Here is an 11336-nt window from a genome sequence, read left to right as displayed (position 1 = left end):
TAGCTCAATCTATAATTAATTCGCTAAAATAAATTCAGAAATAAAAATTATTTATGTATTCAGTTCCTACTACTACCAAATTTGCTACTACAAAATTATTTATTTGTTGTGGTTTCATTGTAAAAATATAAGAAATACTAATTTACATGAAATCTAATTTCATAAATTGTTTACTTATGTGAATTTTGCTAATTATTCAAATTTAATATGATTTGGAATTCATTAGCCAATGAGAAAATTTTAAAATTTAGACATGCAATAGTTCTATTTCACCCTCATATAGTATTAGTAATCGTATTTTATTTAATTCTAATAGATATTTGATGTGTAATTTTAGGTCTTTCTAAATCAGAATAGATATGCACTCAAGTTCACAAAATTATCCCTAATATTATCACTTCACTGCAAGAGTACAGCTTCGTGTGTAGTAATTTAAGGTGTCGATCCACAGGGAAGGTAAGTTCGTTTAACCCCAAATAAAAAAACACAGTAAAGATGAAGGCTTTTATTTGAAGTTTGTTTTCTGAAAATAATGAAAAATAAAGTTGAATTCAAATTAACACAAGTGAGACAATTGTTACTCCAAACACTTGTAAACAAGAATCCTATGCATTCAATTCTATCTTATACGTTCGGGGCAATTTAAAATTATTCAACCTGCAAGCACTAAACATGCTAAGCATCAACTAGTCAAAGAATAGTGAAACACTTACTCTTTAAACCAAATTCAATAATCCTAAGAACCATACGGAAGCGCGAGATTCAAAGTACAATTGCAATTAAGAAAAAACCATTATCAAGTTGTCATCTAAACAATTCCAATTGATAATTCATTACCACCACAATCCATCTCAATTCAAGCTAAATAGACATTAAATCAAGACTATAGAATTATCACTAAAAATGCACCTAAAGTAATAAATTCATTCAATTAAATAAGTAGTAATAACGAACATGAGATAAAAACGAGCATAGAATAAATCACGAAATCAAAATGTCATACTACGTGTTTGGAGCAATAATTGAGTTCTTAGCCTATCATAATTAAACTAGGAACAACAATAATGAATGAAACCATGGATCAATTTCGGAGAAGTTGAGGATGATGAATTGTTGAAGTTCCCTTCTTTGCAAAATTAGTCTCCAGCACTTCACGCCAAGTGCTCCCAATATATTTCTCCAAATTCCCTCAAGCAGCTCCTTCAATATCTCCAATTAATTTCCCCCTTTTTTTCTCTCAAAAGTCGCGTCCTCATCAAAAGTGGCTGCTCCCCCTTTTATATCTTTTTTTCCCTTTTCCAAATAGGTCACGCCTAGAATTAGTTGTCAAATTCCCCTAAGTCTCGCCTCCTTTTCTTGTTCTTTTAGGTATAAATATTAAAGCCAATTAAAATATCATTTTCTTTCCTTAAACCATGCGATTCCTTCCGTGAATGGAGCAGAGGCGGACATAAGAAGAGCCATGGAACCCCCAATATTTTTTAAAAATTCCAAGGGTATTTTAGTAATTTCACATTTAAATTAAATTAAATATTATTTTATATTAAATTATAGTTAAACCTAGATAATTAACCTTCTCGGCCAATATTCACTCCCGGCGCCGCTACCAATCTTCCATCTTTTTCCAATAACCAATACATAAATTTTCTCCATCTCTAGAATTAACGGCACTAAGGCAATTCCGTATTCTGATGTTCACTTCCAGTTTCCATTGTTGTCTTGTTGAATAGCTGAGTTGCTGTTGGTTTGGCAGTTCAGAAAACAAGTGAGAGAAAAATTGTTTTGCATTCTTAAAATTGGGTGTTTGTGGCTTTGAGCTTTATATTGTATTTGTATATATCTTCTAGTTCTAGATATAGAATAACATTTAATTTTGTTTGTTTGTGATTGTCATATTGAGCTTTTTATTTAATTATGTACTGTTTCATTTTCATTGAGTTAGTAGTGATGTAGTGGTCCCCCATTTAATTTTGTGGTATATTTTCATTTAACAAAAGAGGTATGTTATGCTTATATTTTAATATTGGAGTTCCCCTATGTATAATTCTGTTCGAGAAAGTTTGTAATATAATGCCTTTCCTTATTTTTGTTTTGATTTGTAAATGGCATCCTTTCATTTGGTTATGTGATTTTTTTTACAATATGCATTTATTAATTGTGCATTTTATTATATGTAGGGTGATGCATCATTTTTTCAAGAAAGTTTCTCCTGTTACCGCGGTTTTATCTCCGTCAAAGAATGAACCTCCACTTCTCCAACCACAAGAGTTACCTAATGAAGACAGAAATAAAGTTGATCTAGATGATGGATCCGCACTTCTCCAACCTCAAGAGTTACCGAGTGAAGACAAAGATAAAGTCGATTTAGAGAAGCTTCCAAGTGATCCCGAGGAACGACCTGACATAATGAGTTATCCACCAAACTCAATAGAAGACATTCGTAGAGCTTATTTACTAAGAGGTCCATGTCAACCACGCAAGCATAATTTCCTTTCTACAAGCAATGGAAATCGAAAACGTAAATTTGTCTCACTTTGGTTTGATGAATTTAAGAGCTGGTTGGAGTATAGTGTTACCAAGGAAGCTGCTTATTGCTTATATTGCTATCTTTTCTCAAGACTCCATCGAAATGGACAAGATGCCTTTGTATCTAAGGGATTTACTGCTTGGGGCAAGAAAAAAAGATTAAGAGATCATGTTGGAAATCATACAAGTGAGCATAATAGGTGTAGATTAGCATGTCAGGATTTGATGAACCAACCCCAGCACATTGAAGTCTCTCTACTAAAGCAGTCAACACAATCGAAGCTTAATTATCGTTGCAGATTGAATGCAACGATTGTTTCACTTCGTTATCTTATCATGCAAGGAATGCCTTCTCGCGGACATGATGAGTCCGAAGAATCCTTAAATCAAGGTAATTTTCTTGAGCTTTTGAAAGTTATTGCCTCTTGCAGCGATGAGATATCTAGTGTTGTACTAAAAAATGCTCCTGACAATCTCAAACTAACATCACCGAGAATTCAGAAGGACATCATAAATGCATTTGGTGTTGAGACAACAAAACTTATTGTACAAGATATGGGAAATGATTTTTTCTCCATATTAATCAATGAGTGTCGAGATATATCAGTCAAAGAGCAAATGGGTGTTGTGGTACGATATGTGGACAAGAATGGATGTGTTATGGAACGCTTTCTCGGTGTAGTGCATGTCAGAAACACGGTTGCAACCTCACTTGAGAAGGCACTTGATTCTTTGTTATCTATGTATGATTTAAGTGTATCTAGTTTGAGAGGACAAGGATATGATGGTGCAAGCAACATGAGAGGTGAATTCAATGGATTGAAAAGTTTGATACTCAGGAGAAATCCCAGTGCCTATTATGTACATTGTTTTGCTCACCAGCTTCAACTCACAATTGTCGATGTTGCCAAAAAGCATACAAGTATCGGATCTTTTTATAATGTTATCAACCGTTTGTGTAATGTTGTTGGAGGTTCTTGTAAGCGCAAAGATATACTTAGAGAAAAACAGAGAGAGAATATTCTAGAAAAGATTGCAAGTGATGAAATTACCACCGGGACAGGATTGAATCAAGAGATGTCATTAAAGCGGCCTGGAGATACTCGTTGGAGTTCACATTATGGTACGCTTATCAACTTGATTCATTTGTTTTCTTCTATTGCTGATGTTCTTGAATATGTGGGGGAGAATGGTGATGATTCGTATAGGGCTGAAGCGGATGATGTGTCAGAAATTATTAATCGCTTTGAGTTTATTTTTGTGTTACATCTTATGAAGCAAATCTTGGGAATCACACATGAGCTCTCTCAAGTGCTACAAAAAAAGGATCAAGACATTGTTAACGCAATGAATCTTGTCAAAGTAGCAAAAGCACGTTTGCAAATAATGAGGGAAGAAGGTTGGGAAGTTTTGCTTACTGATGTTTCTAAGTTTTGTGACAAATATGAGATAATTGTGCTTGACATGGATAATGAGTTTGTACCTCGAGGAAGAGTACGTAGAACTCAAAAAATGAAGAATCTCCACTATTATCGAGTTGAGATATTTTGTTCTGTGATTGACATGCAAGCTCAAGAGTTAAATCATCGTTTTGGTGAAACTAACACGGACTTACTTTTATGTATGGCATGTTTCGATCCTAGAGATTCATTTTCTGCATTTGATTTGGAGAAGCTGCTTCGCCTTGCTAGTTATTATCCATCAGAATTTTCTGGAGTTGCTTTGGATGAGCTTGAAAATCAACTTCAAAGCTTTATTTTTGATATGCGGATAGATGAAAATTTTTCACAGGTATCTGGAATCGGTGGTCTTGCTCAGAAGATGGTTTCTACAAGAAATCATGAAATCTTCCCATTGGTTTATTTGTTAGTCAAGTTGTCATTGATCTTGTCGGTTGCTACTGCCTCAGTGGAAAGAGCATTTTCAGCAATGAAATTCATCAAGAGTTCTCTACGTAATAGTATGGGAGACCAACTGTTACAAGATTGCTTAGTTCCTTACATTGAAAATGATGTATTTGTTAATGTTACTAATGAAACTATTATGCAGCGATTCCAGAAGATGAAGAATAGAAGAGAAATGTTATGATATGTTTGTTTTTTACTTTAATATTTAAACATTAATATTTAATTTTATATTTTTCTAATTTTATTATAAATTATTTTTGGACCCCCATCGTTAAAATCCTGCGTCCGCCACTGGATTGGAGTGCCTTTTTCAATCATGATTCTGCAATATTATAGCACCTCCTACCAAGAAAACATATAATATAAATTAGGCTTCTACTAATCAATTAATAAACCAACAATCCCATTCCATGCATCCAAAAATCAATTAACAAAAGATAGTCAGATTTAAATTATTAATTGACATGTACAGATGATTTAATTAAAAATGCAGGAAATATTAGAATAACATAATCAACTATTTGATTTACATCAATATTCAATTTATAAAAAGACACCCAACAACAACTGCAATATTTATCAATTAATACAACCCATGCCAAAATACATAGCCGAAAGTTCGTACAAATCTAACTAATTAATCTCCAAACATTTTCACATATAGTACAATGGATGTTTATTGTTGATTACCCTCGTTATTAATAGTTAATTTAAGGAAATGTAAAAGAGGGTAATTAATTAATTAAAGTCACTGAGGTATATTGTTGAGCTTGCAATAGGCATAATCACTAAACTTCTTGGTCTTATATTTGGGCTGATTTTCTTGATTTAGAAGCTTAGGAAGAGGTCCAATTTCAAGATGTGGAGGTGGCTCCATGAAAACTGGCCATGATATTCTTGTAACATCCTTGTTTACTACTGATCTGTGTAGCACTGCTTTGTATTTTCCATTGCTCAATATCTATCCAAAACAAAAAGATTATTATGTAAATTAAACCCTAATAATATAATGTATAAAGTTTAAAATGTACTATTAAGTACCTCAATTTGGTCTCCAATGTGGATGATCAATGCATTAGGGATGTATGCAACATCGTACCAATGTTGGTCTCGGTGGACTTGGAGTCCTTGGACTTGATTCGGCACTAAAATTGTTACGGCACAGAGATCGGTGTGTGCGGGCACCCCGAGAACTAAGTCAGGGCGGGGGCACGGCGGGTAGTAGTTGATCTTCAAGTTGTAGACGAGCTCATCGCCTCCCACCGCTATCTTCAACTCGTCCGGCGCTAGCCCTAGCCCTAATGACAGGCACCCGAGCAGCTTCTCCACCACTTGATGCAGATTTTTTCCGTACTCTTCGGTCGCTTTCCTGTCATTTCAATAATAATCATTCATCGTTTATGCCTGTTACAGACCAATCAGAAGAACTTGTCTAAGAAAACTAGCATTTTAGGTGAGATAACAGATGTGTTCTATTAACCTCATACCAATTGCTTTACACAATCAATTCTCCTTTTAAGTATTGTTTGGTATCCATGTTTAACTAGAATAAATGGATTAATCCACACTCTACTTGCTATTTTTGCGAATTAAATTATCCACATAGCTTGTGGTAGGTCCCTAGCCCGAAAGGGCTCGCATTTTGATTTTGTTGAGTTATTTAACCCACTAAATTAGTCCGTTAATATACTTGCATCGAAACAACCTGATTAACAATACTCCTATACCCTTGTCTTTTTCTAATACATGTACTGCTGTCTCACTCTAAGTGACACATTTTCCTTTTTGAGATGTCACACTTTAAATGATACTAGTATATTTCTAAATATAGAAATATAACTTTATCTACTTTTTCCTCTCTCTTACTTAATTCTCTCCATTATACTCATAAAACAACGATACATAAAATCATGTGCTGAATTAGAAATGTTCAAGTTAAAGTGGGACGGAGGGAGTGTTAAATATGTAAGTAAATATTGATATTTAATAAGGTTAACTTTGTCCGGTCACAATTTAAACACGTACTAGTATACTACCTATAACCTATTATAGCAGACTAAGTAATTTAAACACGTAGTATTAACTATTATAGCAGACAAAGTAATTTACTACTTAATTAATTTAACACACCAAAAACCCATCCTAGCTATTATAGCAGACTTAGTACTTTAAAACCTACTATAGCATAGTAAGTAATTTACTTCATTAATTTAACATAAAACACCCATTAACATAATTTATAACTTACCAGACCTATCTCAACCTAGCTATCAAATGAGCTCCTAACTGCCAATAGGGGTGGCAAATCGTGCGGGTTGGGTCGTTATCGAGCCAACTTGATAGCAATCCAACCCAATAAGCCTAACCCATACCGACCTGTTAAGAAAACTGTCAATCTGAATACGAACCCGACCTACTACCTTCAAACCCAAACACGACCCGCACCCGACACGAAGTCGTTAATGACACGATATAATATGGGCCCACATGACACAATAACAACACGAACCTTATATTATATGATTAAACCTGATTTTAAACTTGATTCACGTGATAAAATCCGTTAACAAGAAATTAAACAATTAAATTAAAAAATAATATTTAAAAAATAACAAAAATAATAATACTATTAATGAGTTAACCATATCCAACCCGGACCCAATCCGAAATAATCGGATTCTTAGCGGGTCGATAAGGACGCAAACCCAATGAAGCTTGACTCAAACGCATTAATTTCGGGCGAATTCGTGTCGGATTATCGTTTAATGTCAAAAATTGTTGGCCCTAAGTGTCAGTGTCTTAGTTGGTCAAGGTTGGTTCCTTTGCCACCTCTCTGAATCATTGGGCCTCAACGAAAGCACTAATATTACAAACAAAATGAGAGAGAGTTTATCTAGTCTATAAACCTCATCCGAGTTGCTTCGCACAACCGATACGAAACACCATTAACAAACACGCAATCCAAGAACCAAGCAACGCCACAACCCAATAATGCAAACAAAAAGAAAACAATACCTATAATCGGATGGATTCTTTGGCCAGAAACGATAATCAACAGCTTTAGGAGGCCATATTTTGTTGAACAAATGATCAACCCAACCATTCCTCAGCCTACTCCCATACCCATCGATGTTCTTGCTCTCCGGATCCTTCGCATACGCCATCTTCTCATCGTTCGAAAGCTCGAAGAACTGCCGCCCAACCCTCTGCAAATCCTCAATCACTTCCCCAGAAATTCTGTGATTCACAATCTGGAAAAGCCCCCATTTGCTGCTCGCCTCAAACACCGCCTTCACCAGGGTTTCCGAGTCGCCAGCGCCGCTGAAATCCACCACCGGGACCTCTGCCGCCGCCCCCTGGAACGTCGTGAAGCGGGGCTGCTCCGCCTCCGGCCGGATGAACTCCGGAGGCAGTTCTTGATTTAGGTCTGCAACATTTTCCATTTTTTTTCTCTTTCTAATATAGTAGTATCTAAATTTTTGGTTTTTGCTATGTAGTTGGTTTCGTATCCTTAAATAGTTGAGAATAGCGATCTTACATCATTCTAGAAAAACAGAAATAACAGAAATAACAACTTGTCGTCACATCTATCACATAGAATTGGTGGAAGGAATTAATTATAAGTGGAGTACATAAATTATAATGTAATATTCTTAAGTTTTTTTAATTTAATTGAATTTAATTAAAAATTAGTTTTCTTATTTATTGTGTTATATGTAGCAATAAGAAAGAAGTGATATAGAAAATTTATGTCAATTCGTAACATGATTTTTAACTTGATTCGAATGAAATTGTATTTAAATTTATAAATATTTAAGTTAAAATTTCAATTTTTTTTGAAGTGTTGCAAAATTCTTAGTATGAAATTTATTTTAAATCAATTAATATTTATAAATCGATTTTCAATGTAAAATATTTTTAAAAAGTTCGATTATGTACGTACAATTATGTACATTTATCACTACCCAAGTAAGTATTAGGGTTCATTTTGTTGTTGGGATAAATTTTAATCAGCATTAGAGAATGATTAAACTAATATATAAAAGTGAAACTCGCATTCCACTAACTTTTTCTATCCACTTTACACAATTTCTTAAAAACTGCACTGAACTAAAATGAGACTCTTATTCGCGGACGGAGGGAGTATATACAAACTCAAATACAAAATTTATGAAAAGAGAAATAAAATTTTATAAATAAAACAAATACAAAATGTGTCCGAGTCCTTGAAAAAAGTGGAAATTTTAACTTTACAAAATCAATCGATATCCAATAACACCATAAGAACCAATAAACATAAAATTAAATAAAATCCAATCCAATTACCAACAATAAATATAATTATATATCCAAAATATATGAAAAAAAGTTCATACTCAAACATCTCAACGTTATACGTAGTGGAGTAATAAATATACAAACATTCCAAATTCCACATTTTAATTGTTTAATGTATTTGAGAACTAACAATTGAATTAAACTAAATTCACAAAGACAATCTCAATAACTATAAGAGCTATAAATCTAGGATTCTAAATAATCCGTTCTAATAAAATGAAAAGATTAATATCTATAGTCTAAATTACAAAAAGTTAGCATTTACTCCATTAATAAATTCGATCACTTTAAATGGATACCAGTTTAAAAGTTTTATGATTTAATTATTGGGTCTGCATAGACCATTTGGCACATGTCCCTCTCTTGATCTCACTTTATATACTAATAGTTCGATCTCTACTCATTAATTTAAAATATAATTTAATATCATAACCATCAACACGGATACCAAAAATTTATTAATTTTGAAACCCTAATAGTCCTTTAATTCCAAGTTATTCATTTTCATTTATTTCTCTATATTTTAGGAAGAAAACATGTGTGGAATAAAAAGAATAATTGCAAATAAATTATAAAATAACATAAAAAAGAATATATTGTGTCAGTTAAATTGTTACGTGGAATAAAATAATTAATAAAGTTGTATCAAATCATTAATAGGGTAAGTGATATAATGAAAACCATATATCTAATACAAACTCAAAACTTTAATCCTAGTCACTAATTATTATAGATCAAGATCAACGCTTATTAGAGCACCCACAACCGTGCTCTTGCCAGCGAGCACGGTTGTGGGCCCGGCCCCACTTTTTCCGCCTGCTCTTCGACAAGAGCACAACACCCACAGTTGTGCTCTTCCGCAAGGACGAGCACAATTCAATTTAAAATTTAATTAAATAAAAACATTTTCTTAATATTAAAATTCATTAAATAACCGAAATAATATTACAAATTACAAATAAAATAAAAAAGACATAATTAAAATCCTAAAAATTAAAAATTACATAATTAAATTCGTAAAATTAAAAAAAAAACACTACTCGTTGCCGAATTTCGCCCACATGTGTTTGATTAAGTCATCTTGTAGCTCAATGTGGGTTCGGGTATCGCGCATTGTGTGCCTTGTTTCGAGCCTCTCCCCCACCGTCGTATGCCGACCTCGGCGTGGGGGAGACCTCGCGGTTGAGCTTCCGGCTTCATCCTCGTCGTAGAAGCTAGTCGCCCTCGGTCCTTCGTCGGCTATAATCATGTTGTGTAAGATAATACACGTGTATATGATGTCGGCGATATTATTCACGTACCATAGCCGAGTCGGGGCCTTCACAATGTTGAATCGGGCTTGAAGGACCCCAAAGACTCTTTCGACGTCTTTCCGCGTGAACTCTTGACGCTGCGCAAAAAGAACCCCGTCTCGGGTCTTGCGGGTTGCTGAGCGTCTTCACGAAAGTCGACCACCTTGGGTAGATACCATCGGCGAGATAGTAACACATGTGGTATGTATTTCCGTTAATGGTGAAGTCGATCGCCGGTGCTACACCATTTATCACATCATTGAAGAGTGGTGAAGAATAGAGCACGTTCAAGTCGTTGTTGGATCCGACAACGCCGAAATATGCATGTCAAATCCATAGGCGGTAGTCGGCGACCGCCTCAAGGATAAGTGTTGGGCCGCCTCCTTTGTGACCGCTTAAGTGTTGCCCCCTCCAAGCAGTCGGGCAATTCTTCCACCTCCAATGCATGCAGTCAATGCTGCCAAGCATTCCGGGAAAGCCATGGACTGATTCGTGAAGACGAAGCAACCATTGGCAATCATCGGTGGTGGGTACCCGAAGGAATTCATCACCGAAAGCTGTACAAACGCCCTCGCAAAAATTTTTTAGACAAAGGATTCCAGTGGACTCACCGACATGCAAATACTCGTCGAAGAGGACGGCTGTTTGCCCAGTAGCGAGTTGTTGGATGGCACACGTACACTTCTGCAATGACGTGATACTTTGCCGGCCGGCTGCATCTGGACCTGTTTGGAAGAATTCAACACGTGCGGACAATGTGTTGACAATTTGCATAAACAATCACTTTGACATGCGAAAACGGCGCCTAAAGTAATCTGCCGGAAACCGCGGCTGGTCGGTAAAATAGTCGACAACGAGCCTTTCGTGGGCTCCCTCCCGGTCACGATGGATGTAGCGGCGAGTTGATCTAGTTCGTTGAGAAGGAGGAGCGGGGGTATTCGCCGCGACATATGCTTCATAAGCGGCACGATGTTGTTCGTAGTATTCTTGTTCTTCGCGCTCCGCTTCCGCCATAAGATGAGTGAAATCCATTTGAGGTTTTGAGTGAGAGATGAAGGTGAAGATAGGTTGTATGAAAATTATGAATGAGAGATGAATGAGAGAAGATTTGATGTGATAAATGGATGATGAATGTGTGTATTTATAGATGATTTTGGGGGAAAAAATAAAAAAAAAATACAGAAAAACGGGCAAAAAAACGGCCATATTTTTGGGATTTGGAAAATATTTTTTTATCAGTTTTTATAATTAAATACCGATTTTTTTAAAAAAA

At 35.2% G+C, this 11336-nt stretch overlaps 2 protein-coding genes across 2 annotated transcripts; one reads left to right on the top strand and one right to left on the bottom strand.

Annotated features, from left to right (window-relative positions):
- The first annotated feature begins 2181 nt into the window (after positions 1-2181).
- LOC121752274 (zinc finger MYM-type protein 1-like) lies at positions 2182-4614 on the top strand. Its single transcript, XM_042147652.1, has one exon. The coding sequence runs from the start codon at positions 2182-2184 to the stop codon at positions 4612-4614; it is 2433 nt and encodes an 810-aa protein (XP_042003586.1).
- A 384-nt stretch (positions 4615-4998) lies between these two features.
- On the bottom strand, positions 4999-8003 carry LOC121795166 (flavonol synthase/flavanone 3-hydroxylase-like). The gene is made up of 3 exons (XM_042193621.1): positions 7449-8003; positions 5475-5802; positions 4999-5394 (listed from the first exon to the last, which is right to left on the bottom strand). The coding sequence occupies exons 1-3, from the start codon at positions 7874-7876 to the stop codon at positions 5182-5184; spliced, it is 969 nt and encodes a 322-aa protein (XP_042049555.1). The 5' UTR covers positions 7877-8003; the 3' UTR covers positions 4999-5181.
- Between the last annotated feature and the right edge of the window lie 3333 nt (positions 8004-11336).

The sequence above is a fragment of the Salvia splendens genome, chromosome 1 (assembly GCF_004379255.2).
Source record: "Salvia splendens isolate huo1 chromosome 1, SspV2, whole genome shotgun sequence".
In the NCBI taxonomy this organism is placed as follows: Eukaryota; Viridiplantae; Streptophyta; class Magnoliopsida; order Lamiales; family Lamiaceae; genus Salvia; species Salvia splendens.
This window is presented reverse-complemented; position numbering and strand designations above follow the sequence as displayed.